The 27,034-nt window shown below is 48.7% G+C and overlaps 1 protein-coding gene across 1 annotated transcript in view; it reads right to left on the bottom strand.

Annotated features, from left to right (window-relative positions):
* KCP (kielin cysteine rich BMP regulator) overlaps positions 1 to 5,945 on the bottom strand; it is an 84,903-nt gene extending 78,958 nt beyond the window's left edge. Inside the window, exons 1-2 of the mRNA XM_084811422.1 lie at positions 5,774 to 5,945; positions 3,804 to 3,896 (exon numbers count right to left, since the gene is read on the bottom strand). Coding sequence (XP_084667548.1) covers positions 3,804 to 3,896; positions 5,774 to 5,945 — 265 coding nt within the window. The remainder of the gene's footprint in view (positions 1 to 3,803; positions 3,897 to 5,773) is intronic.
* Positions 5,946 to 27,034: the final 21,089 nt, after the last annotated feature.

The following is a 27,034-nucleotide window of genomic DNA, read 5'->3' as shown; positions in this document are numbered from 1 at the left end:
GATTTCGTTGCTGCCTCCTGAACAATGTTACGGACCTCCGTCCATAGTTCCTCAGGCACTCTGTCTATTAGGTCTAATCCCTTAAATCTATTCATCACCGCCATTGTATATTCAGAAGGGATATGATTTAGGTCATACCTGAATGGTTTAGTGGTTTTCCCTACGTTCTTCAATTTAAGCCAAAATTTTGCAACAAGCAGCTCATGATCTGAGCCACAGTCAGCTCCAGGTGTTGTTTTTACTGACTGTATAGAGCTTCTCCATCTTTGGCTGCAAAGGACATAATCAATCTGGTTTCGATATTGACCATCTGGTGATGTCCATGTGTAGAGTCGCCTCTTGTGCTGTTGGAAAAGAGTGTTTGCTATGATCAGCGTGTTCTCTTGGCAAAACTCTATTAGCCTTTGTCCTGCTTCATTTTGTACACCAAGGCCATGCTTGCCTGTTACCCCAGTGATTTCTTGACTTCCTACTTTAGCATTCCAATCCCCTATAATGAAGAGGACATCTTTTTTTGGTTTTAGTTCTAGAAGGTGTTGTAGGTCTTCATAGAACCGATCAACCTCAGCTTCTTCGGCCTCAGTGGTTGGGGCATAGACTTGAATTACTGTGATGTTGAATGGTTTGCCTTGGATTCGTACTGAGATCATTCTGTCGTTTTTGAGTTTGTGCCCCAGTACTGCTTTTCCCACCCTTTTGTTGACTATGAGTGCTACTCCATTTCTTCTAAGAGATTCTTGCCCACAGTAGTAGATATAATGGTCACCTGAATTAAATTCGCCCATGCTTGTCCATTTTAGTTTGCTGATTCCCAAGATGTCGATGTTCAACCTTGCCGTCTCATGTTTGACCACCTCCAGCTTACCTTGATTCATTGATCTTACATTCCAGGTTCCTAAACAATATTGCTCTTTACAGCATTGGACGTTCTTTTCACCACCAGACACATCCACAGCTGAGTGTCCTTTCAGCTTTGGCCCAGCCACTTCACTCTTTCTGGCGCTACTTGGAAATTCCCTCTGCTCTTCCCCAGTAGTATATTGGACACCTTCCGACCTGAGGGGCTCATCTTCCGGCGTCATCTCTTTTAGCCTTGTGATACGTTCCATGGGGTTTTCTTGGGAAGAATCCTGGAGTGGGTTGCCATTTCCTTCTCCAGTGGACCACATTTTGTCAGAACTCTCTGCCATGACCTGTCCGTCTCAGGTGGCCCTGCACGGCATAGCTTATGGCTTCACTGAGTTACGCAAGCCCCTTCGCCACAACAAGGCAGTGATCCATACCATTGCTTTAACTATGCGGACCTTTGTTGTCAGTGTGATGTCTCTGCTCTTAACTATTTTGTCAAGATTTGTCATTGCTCTCCTCCCAGGAAGTAAACGTCTTCTGATTTCCTGGCTGCAGTCAGTGTCTGCAGTGATCTTTGCGCCTGGAAATACAAAGTCTGTCACTGCCTCCACCTTTTCTCCCTCTTGCCAGTTATCAATCAAGCTGGTTGCCATAATCTTGGGTTTTTTTGAGGTTTAACTGCAACCGGCATCCTGGCGTGTGCTGTTCCCTTGCTAGTCTGTGGAGCATGAAATGATATTATTTATCTATTTATCACATTTATATCCTACCATTTTTCCTCTTGCAAGCAATTCAAGGCAGCTTACATGATCCTCCTCCTCTCCATTGTTATCCCACAATCATGTAGATATGTGAGATGGGCTAGTCTGAAGTTTATTTTGGGGTGCAGGGGGATCAGCATTTCAGTGCTGATTCAGTTTACGGGATGAACTTCTGTAAAGGAACCATAAACTTCCATGAGTAACCAATCTCAGTTGCAGAATAAAAGCCCCATGTGGAGAAGCCCTCAGGACAGATGAAAGGAAGTCAGTTCCATCATTAAACTATGGAACTCACTACCACAAGACGTCATGATGGCCACCCATTTGGATGGCTTTAAAAGGGGGTTCGATAAATTCCTGGAGGAAAAGGCTGTCGATGGCTACTAGTCTTGATAGTTATGTGCTACCTCCGGGATCAGAGGCAATGAGCCTGTGTATACCAGTGGAACATGGGCAGGAGGGTGCTGTTGTGCTCATGTCCTGCTGCTGGGTTCTTGGTCGACAGCTCGTTGGCCACTGTGTGAACAGAATGCTGGACTAGATGGACCCTGGGCCTGATCCAGCAGGGCTCTTCTTATGCTCTTATGTCCCCCCGGCCCCTCATTTGATATATTGCGCATATTGCAGAGTCTAAGCCTCTGGGTGAGGTCCTGGCATTTTCATATATTTTGTACAGGGCCTACTTTAGCCTTCCTCACCTTGGCACCCTTCAGGTGGCCGTGCTCGGTGGGTGATGGGAGTTCTAGTCTAATGCACCTGGAGGGCACCAGGTTGGGGGGCCGGTCCAGCTGCATGTTAAAGTACTCACCAACTATGATTTAAAATTGGTCAGATTCAAATAGTGATGCCCCTCTGAATCCATTGAGCTCCGTTTTCACATCTCAGCACCCACCAGGGCATGTGGGATTCATAAGGAAAATGAAACTTCGTGATGATGTTTGAGATGCCAACTCGTTGCGAAATTTCACACTGGCGATGGCAACCCTAGGGCAGGCTTCTCATGCCAGCTGTGAACAAAATTGGCAAAAGGCGGATTGCCGGTCACGCGGTCTAGATTTTGCAGTGAGCAAAAGTGTCCACTTCATCAGATGCAACGAAGTGGACTGTGTCCACGAAAGCGTATGCCGCAATAAATGTGTTAGTCTTTAAGGTGCCACAAGATTCTTTGTCGTTGTTATTTCCTGATTTGTGGCAACAGCTGGTCATATTTTCAGCTCAGATCCATGTTGCTAAATGTAGGTTATTGTAGGAGATGGTATAAGTGGGGAAACTTCTCTTGCTGGGCTTGTGGGTGAGGCCTTGTTGTAATCTGTATGAATGGACTTCTTTATATGCTGTTGCACACCACTCTGGGTGTTTTGTTTTATATTACTGGGAAGGAGTTACCTATGGATGGGGTGAGGGCACAATCCGAGCATGGGGAACCGCACAACACTGATGCATGCATCCTGGCATGTGCTGTTCCCTTGCTAGTCTGTAGAGCATGAAATGATATTTACTTATTTATTTATCACGTTCATATCCCACCGTTTTTCCTCTTGCAAGCAACTCAAGGCAGCTTACGCAATCCTCCTCCTCTCCATTGTTATCCTCACAACAACCCTTTAAGGTAGGTTAGGCTGAGAGTCAGTGACTGGCCCAAAGTCACCCAGAGGGCCTCATGGCTGAGAGGGGACTAGAACTCGGGTCTTCAGTCCAACGCTCTAACCACTACACCACACTAGCTGTCTGCAGTGATGAACTCAGTGGAGTGGATAGGGGAGGATGCATTGAACTGCATAGACAGAACATGGTACCTTTGGAAGGGGGAAGCATGGAGGGGGATAGGGAGAGAGAGACAGATGGAGCTGCTTTTCCATGCTCAGCCATGCACCGTTGGCAACCATGCACCCCTGTTATCACGTCTGATCTCGTCTGATCTCAGAAGCTAAGCAGGGTCAGCCCTGGTTAGTACCTGGATGGGAAACTGCCTGGGAATCAGGCTTCCTGCATTGAGCAGGGGTTGGGCTCGATGGTCTTGTAGGCTCCTTCCAACCCTATGATTCTATGAACCTCTTTCAAAGGGCCAAATTCAGTTTCGGAGAAGCTCACTGAAACTAGAGGCTTCTCCAAGGAGATGGGGATTGCCACATTTCCAGCTTCTTGGCACCTTCTTGAACACAGATGGGCCCCTCCCCCTCCTCTCTCCCATACTGACCCCTAGCTGGACCCCTTCAGGGCAGGGACATTTCCACCCTCTCCGTACCTCCAGCTTCTGGAAGTCGTTAATCCTCTTTGTCAGCAAAGCTGATTAGGCCAGATCAGTGTTCGTTAGAATGGGCACAGCCCAACGCTGCCAGCCCTCCACGCTTTGCTTCTTCATCAGGGATCCTCCCCCACCACACCTTGCCCCCCCTTGCTGCCCCCCTCTCTTCCAGCCACTAGTCAAGATCTGACCCGCGCTTTTGCAGCACAAGAAGAGTGGGCCACCAGAAGGTGCGTCCCTGGCTACCTGTGGTACGTTGGGGCAGTTGTATGGCATTGTGAACCTTGGTTAAGAAGCTGTGATGGTGTGATCTCTTGAAATGTTCCAGCCCAGAAGAAACAGAGACCCAGTCCAGGTGCCACAAATTATCTATTTATTGTTTAGTGATTTATTCAGCCAAAAAGATTCCCAGGGCGGCGCATGTGCAATCAGTAAGCAAGGTGGTCCCTGCTCATGGGCGTACAATCTAAAAAGACACGGCACAGAAGGAAAAAGGGATGTGAAGGGAAGAGGAAAACAGGTGGGGCCACAGCACCTTACGTGGTTGAGCCCTGGGCCCCTCTGTCAGTGATGCCTGTGACTGGGACCCAGAGGAGGGGCCATCAGCCACAGCATTCTTTTCCGTCAGATCTGCAACCAAATTCAGTTTCAGCCTTCCCCAGCCTGGTGCGCCTCCAGATGTGTGGGACTACAGGTACAGTCATCTGCAGGAGACAATATAGGGGTTGTAGTCCAACATTAGGGTGCCAGGCTGAGGAAGGCTGCTGTTGGGGCTCCCCTCAGAGCTAGAGGGACAGATGCTGCTTCACAGTGTAACCCTTTGCATCCTTATTCAGAAGTAAGTTGCACTATGTTCAAGGGGGTTTACTCCCAGGAAAATGTGTGCAGCATTCTGGCCTATGTTAGTGCTGGGTCTGGTTACCTATGACTAAGCAATTTGTTCCAGCTGAAGGAAGGCCCCAGTCATGTTCTAGTGTTCCAAGACAGCAGCATTCCCTGACCTGGGGCCCTCCAGATGTGTTGGCCTGCAACTCCCATAATTCCCAGCCAGAATGATGGAAGTTGCACTCCAGCACATCTGGAGGGCCCCAGGTTAGGAGAGACTGTGAGAGGGGAAGAAACAGTCTCTCTCTCTCTGCACTATTCTAATTTTTCTACTGCTGAGGAAGTTGATGATCCGTCACAAGCCCCAAATCTCTGGGATAGTCACAGCCAATATAGAGAGCTGTCCAGTGCAATGGAGCTGGTGCAGGAGAAGTTCTCCCTGGGCCGTGGCCCTGGTCTGCCTCCCTTCATGTAGAATGGCCACTTACATCAAAAAAGAGGACATGCATCAGGAAGAAAAAGAGGACACCAATTTGCGTAACATCTGCATGCACAAATGCGTCTGTATAGATGCAAATTTAGAAATGATAACTATAATTTGAGCAGAAATGCAAGACATCTCACCACAGCGGAGAAGACTGACCAGATGACCTGTGCGCCTGCTCAGTCCGCGCACGCGCTCTGGGTGGGCAGTTTCAAGGCCCTTTGGCTCTTCCTTTGGAGGGTTCCTTGGCATTAAACTGGGCTTGGACTGGACAGCCATCAAACAGAGGGCACATTCAAATAGAGGACTGTCCTCCAGCCCTCCAGAGTAAAGGACTGTCCTCTGTAAAACAGGGCACCTGGCCACGCTACAGCAGCACCCAAAATCCATGCCTGAGGAGGTTTTGCACCTGGGATAGCAACTTCAGAGTTCTGGCTGGTTCTGAGTGAAACCCGGAGCAGATGCACTGCCCCACTGACATCGGAGCCACCAGCCTCCACTGAAGGTAGGCAGGATCCGGCTCCGTTTCCCTGCAGAATGGCCTCTTTGCAGGAAAAGCCGGCGGGGCTTTGCTTGGGGCCTGCTTGCTCCACATGTGAACGCCCCCACTCCCTGGCCACAGCCCCCACCCAGGCCCCAGGAGCAGCTGGTCCCACTTGCAGCCCCTCGGGTTGCGTGAGAAGAGGCCCCCAGCCCCCAGCCGAGCCCAAATCAGCTGCTGCCAGAGCATCGGGTTGACTGTGTGCACCAGCACTGCTCCGATACAGGAGGGATCCCTCATCCCCGTGCCCAGTGGTTTACGGCAGCCTCCCGCAACCTGATGCCCTCCGGATGTGTTGGACTACAACTCCCAGCCTCCCCCTCCCCAGTCAGCATGAGATGCATTCCAGTCTTCAATAGTGACTGGGGAGGTGGAGAAGGGGGGGGTTGTTATTATAGAGCAGTGGAGCAGAACCTCAGACTGGGGGCCAGATCCGCTGTCCTGGGACCCAAATCTGGCCCTCTGAGGTTTCTTGGAAGGCCACGCCCCTTCCCTTGGCCACACCCCCTGGCTGCTGATAGTTTGGTGGTTTCCTGGGTTTTGTGCACCTCCCCCCCAAGGTTGAAACGCCTCTCCTAAGGCCCCGTTTCTGGCAGGAAGAGGTTTAAACCCAAATATGCTACTATTGTTGATTCCCCCACTTCTGCCTTGCCCCCCTATATTAGATGGCCTCAAGCCCCGCTCCATCCCTATAATTCTGTGCCTTGGGGACTGATAGCCAAAGGGCTGGCTACAAATACTGAACATCGATCCTTCAGTAACGCTTGAAGGAGATCTCGGTGGAAGGCACAGGACACCCGACTTCTCCATACAGTGAGAGTCTCTGGATAGCGGAGGGAGCCTTCCTTGTCATGCGCTCTTCACATGCTCAGGCGCACTCAGGTTTAAAAACAACCCCCCCAACCCTTCACTCCTCTGGGTGGGGACAGGGGTCTCTTGTTGTTGTTCTGTCGTTCAGTCGTGTCCGACTCTTCGAGACCCCATGGACCACAGCACGCCAGGCCTTCCTGTCCTCCACTGTCTCCCAGAGCGTGCTCAAGTCCATCTTCATTGCATCGGTGATAGGGGTCTCTACACCTGCTCTATTTGCAGGTAAGCTCTGGACAAATAAAGATGCCGCCCATCCCAGCAACCTGTGCAAATCCGAGAACGTGTCAGAGGGCAAGCACAAGTATGCCAGGTGCGATTCCCTCTTCTCCTATCTGGGCTCCGACTCCAGCCGTTCACCACGGCCCCCTTGCCTCGTGGCCACCAGCGGCTTGTGGCTCTCCTGCCGAGGGCCGCTGGGTGCCCCTGGTGGCCGCCTTCCTTTGCCTGGCCTGCGGGTGTAATGCAGGTCAAGCCGCCCGGCCGAATCCAATTACCGGGCTGGCGGAGAGCATTAGCTTGACGCCCACCTGGCCAGGCCCTGCGGGGGGGGGGGGTGTCCAGGCCAGCCAGCCAGCCAGCTGGTGAACATGGAGCCCCTGACACAGCACAGGACCAGGCGAGGCTCATGAGGCCCTCCGGCTGGTGCTGGGAGCAGGCTTCTCGAGAGGGGAGATTCCCGGGCAGGAGAGCTGTGGGAGCAGCCCAGCCCAGCCCAGCCCAGCCCAGGTGAGGCGTTTGCACAGCTGAGTTCAGGAATCCCGGCTGTTGCACCTGGCCATGGCCTTCCAGCCCTCCCAGGGCAGCCAGGGATGGGTTGTTCCTCTGCTGCCCAGCCCAGATAGCTGGACTTCCCCCTCTTCTAGACACAGGGGGCTGGACGTTGTTCAGAGTCTGATGATGGGGAGGAGGGCAGGCTGGATTGCAACGGCCAGGAGCCCGTGGTGGAAGCCAGCGTGCGGGGGGGGGGGGGGAGGCAGGCTCCAGTGCCTTAAAGTGCTGTGGAGAAGGGGGAACGTCTCCTACTCGGCTATCAAGGCGGGGGAGCTTTGTTATCTGGGGGCAGCCTTCCCCAACTACTACTCACATCATTCCCATCTGGGAATGATGGGAGCTGCAGTCCAGCCCACCTGAAAGGGACCAGGTTGGGTGTGTGGGCGGAAGGCTCGACCATTTTAGAGGAGATTTCACTGCAGTTTATTTCTATGCTTTCAGTTGCTTTGTTGTTTTTTTAAATCTGCCTAATTGGTTGTTCTCTTCTGTTGTGGTTATTTGTTGTTGTTATTATATTGTGTGTATACATTTGTGTTCATGGTTTCATGCACACTTTTGCACGCTCCCCTGGAATCCTCTGGACAAAAAGCGGTTCAGAAAGATTTGAAATCATACATACATAAATATGTTCTTCTACCTTGGGGTGACCTCACCCGTCTCAGGTGGATTCCATCTTAATTCTTTCACTCCTACCTTCAGTGATGGATCAGGAAATATCATGGAATAAATACTTAGTACTCCCCGCACACCCCTGGTCAAGAATTGTGGGATCTTGATTCCAGCCCACCCCCCCTTTCCAACCTGACCCATCCCCTTTTGCAGCAACTGAACAGTCAGGCTTGAGTCCTGGAATAAGTGAAGTTATAATTTAAAAAAGTGCCATTGAGCATGTGCAGAATTTCTCTCTCTCTCTCTCTCTCTCTCTCTCTCTCTCTCTCACACACACACACACACCACTGAATAAGAGCCAGTGTGGTGTAGTGGCGAGAGTGTTGGACTGGGAGTCGGGAGATCCGGGTTCTAGTCCCCACTCGGCCATGGAAGCTCACTGGGTGACTTTGGGCCAGTCACAGACTCTCAGCCCAACCTACCTCACAGGGTTGTTGTTGCGAGGATAAAATGGAGGAGGAGGATTGTGTAAGCCACCTTGGGTTCCTTCAGGATGAAAAGAGGCAGGATATATATGTAATAAATAAATAAGCACAAGCGGCCCCTGACTTCCACAGCCTCCCTGCTCTGCCCCATATCTCCTCCCATATGTGCCTGCCCAGACCTTAAGGTCATCCTCAGCGGCCCTCCTCCATGAGCCCCTGCCAAAGGGAGTGAGGCGGGTGGCTACTAGGAGGAGGGCTTTTTCTGCTGTGGCACCCCGGCTGTGGAATGAGCTCTCTCATGAGGTTCGCCTGGCACCTACATTGTATTCTTTCTGGTGCCAGGTGAAGACCTTTTTATTTTCCCAGGCATTTTAGCATTTGAGGTTTCTAGACTTTTAAATCTGTATTTTAAATCTCTGCATTGTTGCTAGTTTTATTCTGGTTTTATTCTGGTTGTATTGTTATACTGTGGTTTAATGTTTTATATATTTTATATTGTTTTATTGTGTGCTCTTTGGTTTTATTTTTTGTGAACTGTCCAGAGAGCTTCAGCTATTGGGCGGCATAGAAATAAATAAATAAATAACAATAAATAACAATAAATATTAGACGCCCCCACAGTTCCAGAGTGTGAGACCCCAGGGCCCTTCAAGAGAATGCAGCAGTTCCTGCTTGTAATCTCCCTCTTTCTGGGGGCCAGTCTGGAGTTTCCAAGCTGGTGCCTCCCTGCCCCTCCTGATTTTTATTTTATTTCTGAAGATTTAAAAAAAAATGTATTATTCTTTTAACTGGGAAGCTGGTGTGCTGCCCTCCGGTGCCATCTTGATTTGGGTTCCAAAGAGTGGTCTTGTGTTTTGGAGCTCAGCCCCCCACCTCTGTCTTGTAATTAGGTCCTGGGGCAAGTTACTTTTCTTTTAGTCACCCCAGCTTGTCTCCTGAGAAATGAGTATTTTGTGACTGGCCACATCCACCATGGCAGCCATTTTATGAATCGGCAGCTCCCTCATGGCAACCATTTTGTAAGAGTGCCCACAAGACCCTCTCAAAATTCCAGATGTGCCCACTGGCTCAAATGGTTTAGGGATCCTGATGTAGATGCAAGTGCTTGGCCCTTCCCTTATCCACCACTTCTCTGCTCTCCTTTGCCCACTCCCAAAGCGGCTTCTCCAGTTTATAAAGGAGGCTTCTGGCTACCGTTGTATGTCTTTGTGTGTAACATGGAGTTTTGGCCCCATCCCACTAGCTCATCTCCAAAACAGTCCTTGTGTGCTGAAATGCAGTTCTGCTTCCTGAGTGTGCACCGTCCAATGCTTTTGCTCCCCCAGGTAAGGCTCCTGTATCTTTATCAGCTGCGTAACAAGCAGCTGTTGAACGGGCGAAGCCTTTTCCCAACCAGTCTCGCAACAGTTGAAGGCACAGGAGCCCAATTAGAAGAAAAGTTGGCCACCCCACGCTGGCTCTTCAGTGAGGGGCCCAGATTCTCAGTCTGTACTGACATGAGAGTGCCAGCAGCCGTGGGCCACAGGTGCCTGCTGAGGACAGGGCTGCAGCTCCTGTTCTCGTAATGGGGCGTATGCGGGAGAACTTCCCAGCTTCTGGTGGGTTTTGTTTTTTGCCCTTTGGAGGGTTTTTTTTTGGTACGTGCACTGGAATTATATTTAGCAGCCTTCGGTGCTTTGGTATTTTGGGCAGCCTGGTGCTCTCCAGATACGTTTTGTCTACAACTCCCACCATCCCAAACCAAAGTTGTGGGGAAGATGGGAGTTGTAGTCCAAATGGCATCTGGAGGGTGCCAGGTTGGGGAAGGTGGCTTTTTCCACTTAGAAAGGGGCAGACTTGATGCTTGCTCAGTGGAGGTTAGCGGGGCTGGGACAGATGCCAGGGAGGACAGGGCTTGTCCATCTTTCATAGCGGTGCAGAAAAGGTAATTTCAGCAGGTGTCTCTTCCTATGCATGGGGCAAAATAACCCTTTCATTTTCTGGGACACAGACAGCTTCCCTCAACCGGGTGTCCTCCAGCTATGCTGGCTGGAGGATGCTAGGAGTTGTAGTCAGCGCATCTGGAAGACACCAAGTGGAGGAAAGCTGTGTCCTGGGTGGTAACATAATTCATCTCCCCAAGGGACTAGCGGAAGCCAGCGCCCCGGCACCTGCTAAACAGGGTGGAGGTAAGACCGGTAACCCTGAGGTGTCACCCTTCTTGCTCACATTCCTCTCTGGAGTTTTTCTCAGCAGAAAACAAAGGTGCTCCTCTTGTCTGTGGAGGGGAGATTGTCTCTGGCACTTCATTCCCCCAAAACGGCTGGAGCTGATGCCTTCCTGGAACTTTTATCCTCTGGTGTGAGAGGGGCACTCTGCAGATGTTCACAGGCACCCTCCTCGTCCTTACTTTGTGCTTCATAAGGCTGAACCTTGTCATTTAAAGTGGTTTCCGAAGCTCTGGAAGGGCGTAGTGGCGGTGAGGCACTCATGCCCTTCTCCTTCCGGAGGGAGGGAGGCTGGTGAAGTCCACAGTGAGTCTACAAGGACAGGCAGGAAAAAGCAGACTGGACCCCTTAGTTATTGATTTAAAGCATGCTAGCCCTGCTCTTTGGCCAGAAAGGCTCTCAGGATGGCTTGCAAAGATCAGTGGCCAGGCAGTGTCTGCCCTCAGGCTTACAATCTAAAAGACATGACACTCAAGGAAAATGGATGGGGAGGGAGGAGGGAAAAAAGCTACCCCAGGCACTGATTCTTAAAGTTACCATTCAGATGGGATGGAAAGAGTTCAGGTAGCCTGATGTAATGGCTGCTGGCTGGGTGACAGCTGGAGCAAGCCAAAAGAGGCTGCTCTCTCACAGGAGGTGATCGAATTTAGGCTTCCAAAAAAAAGGGGACAGGGAGAAATATTTTAGAGAATTAGAGGGGGGGGCAGAGGCCTAATGTACTCCTTGCCCAACAGACAGGATTGCCCCCTCGCCTTGATCGTCGCATGCCATCCAAACCTCAGAGTGCCACCATATTTAAAACAGCTAAAAACAACCAGATGTGCATATGAGTGGCCAAAATGTTTCTGTAGCACAACTAGCTCCAGGTGACTCAAGACAGTGAGCCAAGCTGCACCTTGCAGGGGAACACAAACACACACGGAACTCCTTGCTGGTTTGTGGGAACAGGAGAAACTGGAGGGAGAAGCATTCAGCCAGCCCTTTGGGGGGCTCTGGGGGCTTCCTGCTTCTGCCAGCTCCGTTGTCCAATGCCACCGCTGTCTTTCCTCTGCCTGTCCTCTCTGCTGCTTCTCCCAGTCATTGTCCAGCCCGGACATTTCCAGGGCCCCCTCCTCTTGCATGCTGCACATAATTGTTTCACCACCCAACTTTTCTTCCTGGGGGAATCTGGAATGGGAGGCACCAAACATGTGGGTAGATGCATGCAAAGGAGGGCTACTTGTGTAAGGGAGAGGGAATTCTGGAAGATGCATACTGTCATGCCAGGATGCTGCATGGGCTGAGAAAAGCTACGCTAGCCAGCACCTTCCAGATGTGTTGGACTACAATACCCACAACCCCAGTCAGCATGACCATGCTGCCTGTGGATGATGGGAGTTGTAGTTCAAGACATTTGATGTAGTCCAAAACCCCGGGAGAGCAGCAGGTTTGGGGGGGATGGCTGAGCTGTGCGCTCCCTCTCTCCAGTGCCGGAGCACACATGCCTGCCAAAATGGCTAAAGCCAGGGGCAGGCAGCCTGGTGCCCTCCCAATGTTTTGGACTGCAGCTTCCACAAGCTGGAGCTGTCGTTCAGAACACTCGGAGGGCGCCAGGTCGCCTGCCCTTGGATAAAGAGACCACCCAGGGCTCCTGCTTCCCCCAGAAGCCCAGCAACGCCTGTTATCTGGGTGAGCTTTGTAACAGCACCGTGAGGAAGGCCAGAGGTGTTAGCCCCATGTCGGGGGGCGTGGTGGGGGCCTGGGGGCTGAAAGAGTGTATCATGGAGTAGGTATTGCATTAGTTTTAGATGGGGGAGAACTGGGTTCAGTTCCCCACTTAGTCACAAAGCTCACTGGGTGATCCTGGGCCAGTCACTATCTCTCCACCTAACCTACCGCATATGGTTGTTGTGAAGATAAAAGGGGAAGGCTCCTCGAAGGAAGGATGTGGGTCAAATATTCATAGTGACCTATATTAGCAGCCATCCAGCAAATGCATGACTGAGGTGGGATTTGAACACCCACCTTCTGAATCCGCTGTTTCTGCGAGGCCCTCTAGAGTCTAGTCCTGGGGCCCGACTGTAACTAAACCAAATACGCCTAACTACTGACCTCTGGAACTCCCTGATGCAAGATATGGTCACCCCATTTCCCTCCCCTTCCTCTGTTGCCTCCCTCATAATTCTCTAGGTTGACAGGAGAGGGATCTGACCTCTCATTCTTTCTAAAGGACCATGAACACAGATAGCACATCATTTTGATGATGATACGTAGATGAACATAGATAGCACATCATTATGCTATATAGATAGATGGCACATAGACACCACATCATTATCTGTGATGAACGTAGATAGCACATGATGATGATGATGATTTTGATGCTACATTAGCTCTGATTTGTTCTCACAATGGGTATGTAGGACACTATTATTCCCTTCTTACAGGTGGGGAACTGAGGCAGAGAGGGAGGAACTTGCCTAGGCCAGACAGGGAATCTCTGGACCAGTTGGGGGTTGTGCTAAAGCTTCATGTGTTGGTAAGCTAGTAAGATGCGTGCTAGATGGATGTGTGGGGGAAGCAGGGCGTATACTGCAGAGCTCCTGGCAGGGAGGGCGAATGCCTCCTGCTGGACTATTGATGGAGGCTTCGCCACTCCGTGTCCAGGACAGGGGGCTGTTTGTGCTTGCCCACTAAAGTGGTCCTCAGGGGCATTGCTTAATGCTCCTCTGCAAGGCTGAAAGTCAATAATTCATATACATATGGGAGAAAGTAAAGGGATTGCATTTGGTGAACCCTTTGGGAGTCTGTGTGTGTGTGCGTGTGCGCGGGCACTATACCTGCCCCTTGCACCAGCTTCTCCACTTGTCTAAGGTTTACAACCATTTTTTTACCCACCTTCGATCTTGTGCCTCTAATAGCAGCCTGATGTTCAGACATTACGAGTTGATAAAATATTTATTTCTGTTCTGTGAAAAGCTCCATCCTGCAAGAACATATATAAAAACCCAGGAGCAGTCCAAACTGTGTTCCCGCATCAGTTGGCAACCCTGCACAGTGACTGGGTTCGCACCAGATCAGCACAGCCAGCTGTAGCTTATTTAACCTACGGTTCCTGTTGTGGCCAGGTGACTTCTGGATATTCAAGCCGCGGCTGCGATTTCTCATGTCATCCAAGCCTGGCAAGGGTGGGTTGTTGGGCTGGTTAACAAACCACTCAGAACCCACGGGCTGTTTTAGGGTTGTGGGTGGCTTGTTTACCATGCCAACAATTCACTCTTGCCAGGATTGGATGACATGAGAAATCGCAGCCGCGGCTTGAATGTTCAAAATGGCCACCCCCCCATGCCACAGCCAACGGTGGGCTGCTTGATCATGCGAACCGGCCCAGTGCCTGGCTCACATCGGTTCTCCCAATTAATGGTGTAGCTCTTCATTCTGTACTCATAATCCTCAGAGAGCCGGTTCACACGATCAACCAAGCTACCATAGCTTAAATAAGCCATGGTGGCTTGTTTTAACTGGCGGTGCGTGTCTCATCGGTGCCATTAGCCTACTTACTTGTTTGAGGGGGAAACAGCCCTCAGACAACCCAACAGCAGCACCGCCGATTTGCAAGCCACCATGGCTTAAAGAAATAAAGCCGTGGTGGCTTGTTTTGCTTGTGTGAACCGTGGTGTCGCTGATTCATCCTTTAGAGTCACCCCTTTTTGCATAACCCCATTCTGGGCTTTGTTTCCTGCCTCCCTTCACACCTGCCCAACACTGTGGTGCCCTCTGGGATTGGAGCTGATGGGAAAGAGTCATGCAGTTGCCCTTCCCCACTCATGGGTGGTCAGATTCACCATGCCCCCCCATATAGTATACCTAGTTTACCTAGTATGGCACTTTGGAGGAACTGCTGTGCCCGTGTGGCTCTATGTGGATAAAGCAAGCCCAACCTGGTGCCCTCCAAATGGGTTGGACTGCAACTCCCATCATTCCCAGTCATGCTAATTGGGAATGGTGGGAGTTGCTGTCCAACGCGTCTGGAGAGCACCAGGTTGGGGAAAGGTTTCCTAGTGTGAAGAGCGTGGCAGATCTTTGGGAATCCAGGTTGGTGCTGAACGGGCACCCTAGTCGAGAGACCCACCAGCTTTACCAGGGGACCTTTCTGCTCGTGGAAGGGTGGGAGATCTGCAATTAGGATCTCCTCTTTCCCCTCAGGCTAAATCCAGGGATCTCCCGTGTCACCTCTAGTTTGGACCTTAAGGAAAAGCAAGAAAGAATGGTTTTCTGAAGGCAGAACTGGATGTTACGAGGTGGGGGCCCCAACCCTACATTTTCCAGGGAAGGTGAAAGGGGGGACCATAGTGGTGGGGGGAGAAACTGCAGAGAAGTATTGGTGGGCAGGAGGGAGGCGTTTAACCCTTCTCCTAGCTGCCTTCTTTCCTCTGCAAATTTAAAAATCCCCTGGTTTTTAAAATTTCGTTCTCCCTCCCTGCCCCAGCCATGCTCCAAAACAGCAGGCCAGCCCAGTGGAGAGAAAAAGGCAGGGAGGCAGGCAGTGTGTGTGCGTGTGGTGTGTGAAATTGCAGGCCAGAGTCATAGGCACAGAAGGGGGAAGCCACCCCCCCCATTCTCCTCTCCTACAAAACACCTCTGGACTGGGGACAGGCATTTGCTGAGCAGCTGTGTCATTCCAGCATGAAGTGCTGAGAGCACGAACCGCTGGGCAAGTCCGCTCGCAGTGGCTGCTTAACATCCACGACTTGCATTTTTGAAAAGGGACCGTCGGAGCGGGGAGGGATGCTAGCAAGAAGCGCTGGCTTTGGAAAGCGAGGGGACATCCAGCGGCTCCTCATGGCCTTCGTAACTGCTGCTGCTGTTGATCTTGGCCCAAAGAGAGCCAAGGAGGGATATGGCATAAGAAGCATAAATCCTGCGGCTCTCCTTGAAACTTCTCACCACGCTGTGACTGGGGAGTGTATGTCACTAGGTGTGAGAGATCATTTTTATGCCACACAAATGAATGTGCAAAGTGGCTGACAAACATGTTCTCAGCAGTTTTGTAGTTGTTTTTGCTGAAGATGTTTTCTGTCCCAATCTCATTTATGTATTTCTGTATTTCTAAAGTTTATAGTCCTTCAGTGATGGGACCCAGGCGTTTCCGGGGCAACTTACAAAAGAATAAAAATACAAATGTCAAACCACAAGCAAAGCAAGAAAACAGCCCTGCATGGGATAAGAACATCAATTAGTCTATTTGCAGGTGAGAAGCTAAGGCTGAGAGAGGCTTTGTCCCTGGGTAGGATGGAAAGAACCCACCCACAGGTAAATCTCATCTAGTGTGTGTCCCCATGGATGGTAGCAGCGATGCCTGAGAAAGGAAGCACTTGCTGTCCTTCTGTGGCTTAGGAATGGCACCACAGCCAGCCAGGAAAGTTGTGGTGTACGGAATTATGCATGGTGTGGAGAATGTGGGCAGGGAGACATTTTTCTCCCTCTCTCAAATTACTAGAACCCAACAGGGTCATCCCATGAAGCTGATCAGTGGGAGATTTAGGCCAGACAAAAGGAAGTACTTTTTCACACAGCACATAGTTAAACTCTGGAATTCGCTACCACAGGATGTAGTGATGGCCACCCATTTGGATGGCTTTGAAAGGGGGTTGGACAAATTCATGGAGGAGAAGGTTATCAATGGCTACTAGTCCTGATGGCTGTGTGCTACCTCCAGTACCAGAGGCAGTGAGCCTCTGTACACCAGTTGCTGGGGAACATGGGTGGGAGGGTGCTGTTGTGCTCCTGCCCTGCTTGTGGGTTCCTGGTTGACAGCTGGTTGGCCACTGTGTGAACAGAAGGCTGGACTAAATGGAGCCTTGGTCTGATCCAGCAGGGCTCTGCTTATGTTCTTAAAGATGAATCTAGGGATATATAGATTTTGTTAAATTCATTCCATCTGCGTTTTGCAGATTGTCAGGCGTCATTTGTTCTGTCGTCCATTTATTGATGGAATCAGATTTTTTAAGGGATGTATGAGGATTTTGTTCCCTTTGCACTAACACACATTAGCGCTAATTCACACTTTCGCTAATGCACATGAGTGCAAGTGCACTCATGTGCATTAGTACAAGTACGCATTTATACAAATCCCCCCCAAAGTTAAAAGCCGGTCCGCAAGTCTGTGGTATCTGTGCAGCACAGAAAAAGCTGGTCCGCTCTGGAGTCTGCAGATCAGATTCATAGAAATCTGAACTCATTTGAATCCATTGCAGATTTCTCCAACAGCCCTAGATGAAGCCATGTTTCCAAGCTTAGGCCCTGGCCACAGGCAGGGTCAAGTTACTGGCTGGCCCCTGTGGGAAGAAGAACTGAAGGGACAGGCCACTCAAGCATCACCAAAAAAGAAGGCAAAAGAGGTCATGATGTGCATACAATTTGCATATGCTAGTTCTTGTTCAGTCGTTAAGTCGTGTCCGACTCCTTGTGACCCCATGGACCACAGCACGCCAGGCCCTCCTGTCCTCTGCTCTCTCCCGGAGTGTGCTCAGGTTCATATTCATTGCATCGGTGATGCTATCTAGCCATCTCATCCTCTGCCGTCCCCTTCTCCTTTTGCCTTCAATCTTTCCCAGCATCAGGGTCTTTTCCAGTGATTTTTCTCTTCGCATTAGGTGGCCAAAATATTTGAGCTTCAGCTTCAGTATCTGTCTTTCCAATGAGCAGTCAGGGTTGATTTCCTTTAAGATGGACTGATTTGGCCTCGTTGCAGTCCAGGGGACTCATAAGAGTCTTCTCCAGCACCACAGCTCGAAGGCATCGATTCTTCGGCGCTCAGCCTTCCTTATAGTCCAGCTCTCACAGCCATACGTTGCTACTGGGAAAACCATAGCTTTGTTTATACGAACCTTTGTCGGCAAGGTGATGTCTCTGCTTCTTACTATGCTGTCTAGGTTTGCCATCGCTTTCCTCCCAAGGAGCAAGCGTCTTTTAATTTCATGGCTACAGTCACTGTCTGCGGTGATCTTGGAGCCCAAGAAAATAACATCTGTCACTGCTTCCATTTCTTCCCCTTCTATATGCCAGGAAGTGATGGGGCCAGATGCCATGATCTTCATTTTTTTAATGTTGAGTTTCAAACCAGCTTTTGTACTCTCCACTTTCACCCTCAACAAGAGGCTCTTTAGATCCTCTTCGCTTTCTATATTAGGGTGGTATCGTCTGCATATCTGAGGTTGTTGATAATTCTCCCGGCAATCTTAATTCTGACCTGTGATTCATCCAACCCGGCGTTTCTCATGATGTCCTCTGCATATAAGTTAAATAAGCAGGGCGACAATATACAGCCTTGTCGTACTCCTTTCCCAATTTTGAACCCCTCGGTTGTTCCATGTCCGGTTCTTACTGTTGCTTCTTGACTCTCGTACAGGTTTCTCAGGAGACAGGTAAGGTGGTCTGGTACTCCCATCTCTTTCAGAATTTGCCATAGTTTGTTGTGATCCACACAATCAAAGGCTTTAGCGTAGTCAATGAAGCAGAAATAGACGTTTTTCTGGAATTCTCTTGCTTTCTCCATGATCCAGAGAATGTTGGCGATTTGATCTCAAGTTCCTCGGCCTCTTCAAAAACCAGCTTGTACTTCCGGTAGTTCTCGGTTCACATACTGCTGAAGCCTAACTTGTAGGATTTTGAGCATCACCTTGCTGGCATGTGAAATGAGCGCAATTGTACGGTAGTTTGAGCACTTTTTGGCATTGCCCTTCTTTGGAATTGGAATGTAAACTGACCTTTTCCAGTCTTGCGGACACTATTGAGTGTTCCAGATTTGTTGGGATATTGAGTGCAGCACTTTAACAGCATCATCTTTTAGGATTTTCAATAGCTCAGCTGGAATAGTGTCATCTCCGCTAGCTTTGTTGTTAATAATGCTTCCTAAGGCCCACTTGACTTCACTCTCGAGGATGTCCGGCTCAAGTTCAGTGACCGTACTATCATGGCTATCAGGGACATTCAGATCTTTCCTGTATAGTTCTTCTGTGTATTCTTTCCAGCTCTTCTTAATCTCATCTGCTTCTGTTAGGTCCCTGCCTTCTTTGTCCTTTATCATGCCCGTCTTTGCACAAAACGTTCCCTTGAGATCTCCGATTTTCTTGAAAAGATCTCTAGTTGTTCTGTTATTTTCCTCGATTTCTTTGCATTGTTCATTTAAGAAGGCCTTCTTGTCTCTCCTTGCTATTCACTGTAACTCTGAATTCAGTTGGGTATATCTTCCCCTTTCTCCCTTGCTTTTTGCTTCCCTTCCTTCCTCAGCTACTTGTAAAGCCTCCTCAGACAGCCACTTTGCTTTCTTGCATTTCTTTTTCTTTGGGATGGATTTCGTTGCTGCCTCCTGAACAATGTTACGGACCTCCGTCCATAGTTCCTCAGGCACTCTATCAGGTCTAATCCCTGAAATCTATTCCTCACCTCCACTGTATATTCATAAGGGATATGATTTAGGTCATACCTGAATGGTTTAGTGGTTTTTCCTACGTTCTTCAATTTAAGCCAAAATTTTGCAAGAAGCAGCTCATGATCTGAGCCACAGTCAGCTCCAGGTGTTGTTTTTACTGACTGTATGGAGCTTCTCCACCTTTGGCTGCAAAGGACATAATCAATCTGATTTCGATATTGACCATCTGGTGACGTCCATGTGTAGAGTCGCCTCTTGTGCTGTTGGAAAAGAGTGTTTGCTATGATCAGCGTGTTCTCTTGGCAAAACTCTATAAGCCTTTGTCCTGCTTCATTTTGTACACCAAGGCCATGCCTGCCTGTTATCCTGGTGATTTCTTGACTTCCTACTTTAGAATTCCAATCCCCTATGATGAAGAGGACATCTGTTTTTGGTGTTAGTTCTAGAAGGTGTTGTAGGTCTTCATAGAACCAATCAACCTCAGCTTCTTCGGCCTCAGTGGTTGGGGCATAGACTTGAATTACTGTGATGTTGCATGGTTTGCCTTGGATTCATACTGAGATAATTCTATAGTTTTTGAGATTGTACCCCAGGACTGCTTTTCCCACCCTTTTGTTGACTATGAGTGCTACCCCATTTCTTCTAAGGGATTCTTGCCCACAGTAGTAGGTATGATGGTCACCTGAATTAAATTCGCCCATGCTTGTCCATCTTGCATATTGTTCATACTGTCCATATTGCTTGCCCATATTGTTCATATTGCATATGCTACATGATGGCTATAGTTTAAACTGATATCCAGTACATCTCAACATAGTGGGGAGGGCTGTGACCAGGTGAGCTGTCACAGTGGCCACTCTAAGCTGAACTAAATGGACCTTTGGTCTGATCCGGAAGGCTCTCCTTATGCTGCAGTTGAAATGAATGGGAATATATTGGGACTCAGGTTGCCACTTCCACGTTGGGAAACGCAGCACCCAAAAAGAGGACAAAAGAAGCCACCAATTTGCATCATGTGTGTGTGTGCAAATTTATATGCCTAGGTGCACATTTAGAAATAACAGCTATAATTTAAATAGAAATACAAGACACCTCACCATTGCGGAGAAGACTGACCAGGTGGCCCCGACTGCCTGCTCAGGCTGCTATCCAGGTGCTATGTCTTGATGGGCAACTTCGAGCCCCCCGCTGCTGTGCCCTTCTGCTGGTTCTTTGACTGTAAGCCAGACTTAGGCCAGACAGCCCATCAAATAGAGGACACCTTCAAATAGAGGACTGTCCTCTACCAGCTCTCCAAAATAAAGGGCTGTCCTCTGGAAATAGGTCACCTGGACGCCCAGGATTGTGGGAAAGGAGATGCTCTGGGCAAGCAAGGAGGTTGCAGAAGAAAAGCCCTTCACGGTACTGACCATCAGCCCTGTGCTGGCATGAGCTGGCATCGGAAGCTGCCTTCCACTGAGTCATTCCATCTGGCCCTGTGTTGCCAGCTGTCAGTAGCAGCAGCTCGCCAGATCCTTTCCCAGCTCTGCCTTCTGCCATCCTTTCAACTGGAGAAGGGGGGGGGCTGTGGCTGGTCCAGGCGTTCCACCACTAAGCTATGGCTCCTCCACCGAGTGTGGATAGCTACACTCATCTGGTGCCCTCTTTGGTGCCTTGCCCACTAGGGATACTCAGCAGGGAGGGCAAAGTTTGCCACTCCTTGAAACAGCCCACGCCTCCCTCGGAGATGGGTCTCTTGCCTTAGTTGGAGAACCTTTGGCTTAAAGGGTAGAAGAAAGCTGGTCTATTCAGCGCGCCCATAGAGTATTTCCTGAGTGCACAGGGGCAGCTGTGACAAAGGAGTGGTTCAATGTGGGTTAAAATGGAGCAAAGCGAGGATTTTTTTTTGAGACTTATGGAGTTCAGGGTGCTTCAAGGCAAGGCTCTTATTGTGCAGTCGCCCTGCCTCCTTCATGGCATTTTACAGGGGAGGAGGGGTGCAGTCCAGACAATGTTACCTTCCATTTGTAACCCTTCCGTGTTTCCCCATGGCTTCTCCTGTCCTTTTCTGACTGCAGTAATGTAAAAGATCCATTAAGGAGGGAAAGACAGAATAGCTGCCTGGTGCCTTTTGATTGGTAGTGCTAGGAACTGTCCATCTGGAAGCATCCTTAATATATGTTGAGTATTCAATATAATGTGATAAATATTTGCCCTTGAAGTCTTTGCATTCTAGTTTGGGTGTCTTGCAAAAAACCTGCATAATAGGTTACCTTGCAAATGTTCATCCTAAATTAAAAAAAAAGGTCTATACATCTCTCAGAAGCATCACTCAGAAGCTTACAGCGTTCATAAAAAAGCACATGAAATCTTAAGAGGAATTCTCATATTAAGTTTTAATCAGTTTGATTCCAGCAAAAACAATCATGCTTTCATGCCATGACATTTTACTGAACTTTTCACTGCCCTCTGAGGCTGTTATTGTTAAAGTAACATGGGAAAAATAAGGGGGAACCATTCCTCCTTCTACAGTCAGGAAAAAGCAACAAGTGCATCATGGTAAGAAGTCTGAAGGAAGGATGACTGCGTACATGTAATATTGTTCATATGTTCTGCTTATGATGTCAATAAGAAAAAAAGGACATGAACTATTTTGGGAATAGAATGGAAAAAAACAGCTCAGGGCTAAGCTAGCAAGACAGCAGACCTGTGGAAAAGAACACAGGTGGTATCCTGTTTTGGAACTTAAGGAAATGTGGTTCCATAGTGCTGGCAAGGATATGAAGTAAATATAATAGTCCCAAAACATAGCTGGGAATTTTGGAAAAGCTAACAGTTAACTGTTAAAGAGTGCTGCCCTTGAGTTCTGTTCTTTGTAAAATGTATGTAAGCAGCTCATAAGAAATCATGTAAATATGAGAGCCAGAGCTGAGAAAAGTTAGAACAAAACACCCATCCTCATTGGGAGTGAGTCATCTTGACTCACTGCTTCTTTTGCTACTGCTCAAGGATGTCATTTGGGTAAGATACCTTCATTCTTTTAAGAAAGGCATGCCTCAAAAACAGTTCTTTAAAAGCTTTTGAAATGTGTTTCAAATACAAATACAATTTTTTGTCTATGGCCTGTCCTCTTATATCATATTTTATATTAATGTAATCTTAAGGTTTTGAAGTAAAAAAATAAAAAGACATGCCTGATCTTAGAGTCCTGTTAATTATCTTTGTGTGTTTATACCAGAAGTCAGTAAACCAGCCTTCCTGGTGGCACATTGTTCTTGGGAAATTGAATGAGAGTGTTTACTTGCTGGTTCAGGACCAGCTAAATACTGAACTCTCATCTCCTAGAATCCCTGTACAAGGACAGATTCATCACAATGTGCTTCTATTGTACTTCCATTGCTAGTTCTTAAATGGAGTTGAGAAATAATGAAAATGACAGGGTCTGGATGCTAAGATTTTGGTATGCTGCATCTGCAAAATGTTTAAAAAGAAGTCAGCAAGGACAAATGAATTCCATCCTCAAATCAGTTCAAATATACCTCAAAACCAGAAAGAGACTGAGATTTGGGCACTGATGAGCCTTCAGGGATGGGAGATTGAGTTGTGGGGCAGCCACCACAGGCTATGGTGTCTTTTTGTCTTCCTTGTGGCTTGGGATCTGGACATCTTCCTTCTGTGGCAGGGCTATGACATTTCCCCGCAGCAGTTGTTCCCCTACATTTGATGGGCTCGACCTTGGGGGAGCTGGGGGTAGCGACGGCCGACAAGAAGCTCTGGTGTGGGCTGGTCCATGAAGTCACGAAGAGTCGGAAGCGACTGACCAAATAAACAACAAAAATTCTTCTTCGCCCGGATGGTGCATTAATTGCTCTTGCTACTATTGTATTGGAATGTGGTTGGGTGAGTTTCACTGCACCTGGTGGGAAAAAAAATGCCTGTATAGTACCAAATGCTGATGTGTTGCAACTCCCCTCAAGGCTTGAACCATTTTGTTACCACTTAAAAGAGACTTAATTGGGGATGTTATTGTTATTACTAGTAGTTGTATGCGCTCAATTTTTTTTTGCCGCATTTCCTTACACCTCCATTCTCAGCCGCATACGTGATGCTCTAATTCTGTCTGGGTCCTGCAAAGCGCCAGATGATCCCAATTACCTGGTGGCCAGGAAATGAGATGCCTCGATTGGCTGACTGTGCTGCCGCCTCTTGTTAGCTGTGACGGTGGCATTGGTGAGAACATCCCATTCTGTGCTGCAGGGGCCATACTATTTTTAGCTGGGATGTTGATTCTAGAGACCCAGGAGTCAGAGATTTCTCCGTCACCCTCTCTTCCACCTCTCCCCATCACTCCAGGGCCAAATCTATATGGAAATGGAATGAGAAGGACTTTCTGGTTATATCTGGATTTTCATGAAATCGCTTTGGTCTGTCAGTGGCACACGAAGCAAGAAAAGCGGAGTTTATACTACTTAAAACTCCACTTTCCCAGGTCACACAGCACTGAAACTTTGGGGTTGGGTGGGCAGAGTCCAGAGAGTAGAAGTGACCATCATCAACCCTGTAGGTGCTGCTCAGTGAATGAGAGAGGCTTATTCCCCACCCCTATTCATGCTCCCCTGTTAGGGGAAGTTTAATGGAAGCGCTGAATTAAGCCCCTGTAGTTTACCCCACACTTCTCCCCTCTCATCCACAATTGGAATATTGTGAATGCTTGAAACAGCACCGCTGCACTAGTCTGAATGGGAAAAACAGGCCACTTACTGTGATTGGGGAAAGTAGCTATTGCGCTACTGTGATTCCTGAAACAGCACTACTGCACTCTTAGGAATGGGAAAAAAACAGGCTACATAGGGTGAATGGGGAAAGCAGGTACTGTGCTGTTGTGAATGCTTGAAACAATACTGTTTCAATACTTTGATACTATGAGTGGGAAAAAGAGGCCAGATATTGTGAATAGGAATCCTAGAATCATAGAATATTAGGGTTGGAAGGGGCCTACAAGGCCATTGAGTCCAACCCCCTGCTCAATGCAGGAATCCAAGTCAGAGCATCCCCGACAGATGGCTGTCCAGCCTCATCTTGGATGCCTCTAGTGCGGGAGAGCCCACCACCTCCCTAGGTCATGGGTTCCATTGTCGTATTGCTCTAAGAGTCAGGCAGTTTTTCCTGATGTTCAGCCGGAATCTGGCTTCCTGTACCTTGAGCCCATGATTCCATGTCCTGCACTCTGGGAGGATGGAGAAGAGATCCTGGCCTTCCTCTCTGTGACAACCTTTCAAGTATTTGAAGAGCGCTATCATATCTCCCCTCAGTCTTCTCTTCTCAAGGCTAAACATGCCCAGTTCTTTCAGTCTCTCTTCATAGGGCTTTGTTTCCAGTCCCCTGATCTTCTTTGTTGCCTTCCTCTGAACCCTCTCCAGTTTGTCTGCATCCTTCTTAAAATGTGGTGCCCAGAACTGGACACAGTACTCCAGGTGAGGCCTAACCAGTGATGAGTAGAGGGGAACTAGGACTTCCCGGGATTTGGAAGCGATGCTTCTATGAATGCAGCCCAAAATAGCATTTGCCTTTTTTTGCAGCCACATCATATTGTTGGCTCGTATTCAGCTTGTGATCTACAACAATTCCAAGATCCTTCTCGCTTGTAGTGTCGTTGAGCCACGTATCCTTTATTTTGTTAACTGTGCATTTGGTTTCTTTTTCCTAGGTGAAGAACTTGGCATTTATCCCTATTAAATGTCATTCTGTTGTTTTCTGCCCAGTGCTCCAGTCTATCCAGATCACTTTGAATTTTGTTTCTGTCTTCCAGAGTATTAGCTATCCCACCCAATTTTGTGTCATCTGCAAATTTGATCAGCATTCCCTGCACCTCCTCCTCCAAGTCATTAATACAAATGTTGAAGAGCACTGGGCCCAGGACTGAGCCCTGCGGTACCCCACTCGTTACCTCTCCCCAGCTTGAGAAGGTCCCATTGATAAGCACTCTTTGAGTCCGATTCTGTAGCCAACTGTGGATCCACCGGGTTGTTGTTTCATCTAGCCCCCTTTGAGCTAGTTTGCTCATCAGGAGATCATGGGGCACTTTGTCGAAAGCTTTGCTGAAGTCGAGGTATATTATGTCTACAGCATTCCCACAGTCCACAAGGGAGGTTACCTGATCAAAAAACGAGAACAGATTCGTCTGGCAGGACTTGTTCTTGACAAATCCATGTTGGCTTCGAGTCATCACTGCATTGTTTTCAAGGTGCTTCCAGATGGATTGCTTGATCATCTGCTCCAGAATTTTCCCAGGGATTGATGTCAGACTGACTGGTCTGTAGTTCCCAGGTTCCTCCTTTTTACCCTTTTTGAAGTTAGGGACAACATTAGCCCTCCTCCAGTCATCTGGCACTTCCCGCATCCTCCATGATTTCTCAAAGAGAATAGACAGCGGTTCTGAGAGTTCGTCTGCCAGTTCCTGTATTACTCTAGGATGCAGTTCATCTGGCCCTGGAGATCTGAACTCATTCAAAGTAATTAGGTGTTCCTTGACCATATGCCTATCGATCTCAAGCTGCAATCCTGCTCCATCAGCCTGTACTTCGCCTTTGCCAGCGGGGTCATAGACCCTCTTTTGGGAGAAGACTGAGCCAAAGTAGGAATTGAGCACCTCTGCCTTTTCTTTGTCATCTGTTATCGTTTTGCCATCCTCACTGAATAGCTGAACCACCATTTCTTTCCTATGTCTTTTACTATGCACGTATCTCCAGCAAAGGAGATCGTTATCTTGTCGTGGTGCTGGAGCTTGAGCACCTCAATGACGCCATGAGCTAAATCGTGAAGGGACACCCAAGACGGGAAGGTCATGGCAGAGAGGTCAGACTAAATACGATCCCTGGGGAAGGAAACGGCAACCCACCCCAGTATTCTTGCCATGAAAACTAAATGGATCAGTACAACCAGAGATATGTCGGTATACCATCGGAAGATGGGACTCCCAGGTCGGAAGATGGTCAAAATGCTACTGGGGAGGAACAGAGGATAAGTTCAACTAGCCCCAGATGTGATGACGCAGCTAGCTCAAAGCCAAAAGGACGGCTAGCAGCCGATGGTGCTTGTGGTGAACGACAAATCCGATGTTCTAAAGATCAACACACCATAGGAACCTGGAATGTAAGATCTATGAGCCAGGGCAAATTGGATGTGGTTACTGGGGAGATGTCAAGATTAAATATAGACATTTTGGGTGTCAGTGAACTGAAATGGACTGGAATGGGCCACTTCACATCACATGACCACAAGATCTACTACTGTGGACAAGAGGACCACAGAATAGCGTAGCCTTCGTAATTAATAATAAAGTGGCTAAAGCAGTGCTTGGATACAATCCAAAAAATGACAGAATGATCTCAATTTGAATTCAGGGTAAGCCATTTGACATCACAGTGATCCAAATATATGCCCCAACCACAGATGCTGAAGAAGCAGAAGTAGATCAGTTCTATGAGGATCTGCAGCACCTACTGGATAGTACACCAAAAAGAGATGTAGGGATGTATGAAAGTCACTTACCTTTTTGAAGGGTGACATTCGTGGTGGGGGGGAGGCGCTCCGTCCCTCCCCCTGAAATTCTCTCCGGCCGGCACCGCTCTGTGGAGATTCCGCAGAGCCGCCGGCTGGGGCCGCCCGCAGCCGGACATCCGGCCGCTGGGCAGCCTGCAGGGATGCAAATGGCGGCTGCCATAGCCGCTGCCATTTCAGTCCCTGTATTTTGCCGTGATAGGCTACATACATATTTACGTAGCCTATCACGGCAACCCCCCCCCCAAACCAGCGGATGCAAATGGCAGCGGCTACGGTGGCCGCCATTTGCGTTCCCTTTTTTTTGTCGTAATAGCCTACTTAAATATTTACGTAGGCTAAAATGGCAAAAAAAAGGGAACGCAAATGGCAGCCTCTGTAGCTGCTGCCATTTGCGTTCCCTTAGTTAAGCCGTGATAGGCTATGTAAATACTT

The sequence above is a fragment of the Heloderma suspectum genome, chromosome 7, assembly GCF_057233095.1.
Source record: "Heloderma suspectum isolate Gila_16-S chromosome 7, 16-S_ref, whole genome shotgun sequence".
Lineage (NCBI taxonomy): Eukaryota > Metazoa > Chordata > Lepidosauria > Squamata > Helodermatidae > Heloderma > Heloderma suspectum.
Note: the sequence above shows the minus strand (reverse complement) of the source record. Positions and strands in the feature narration are given on the sequence as shown.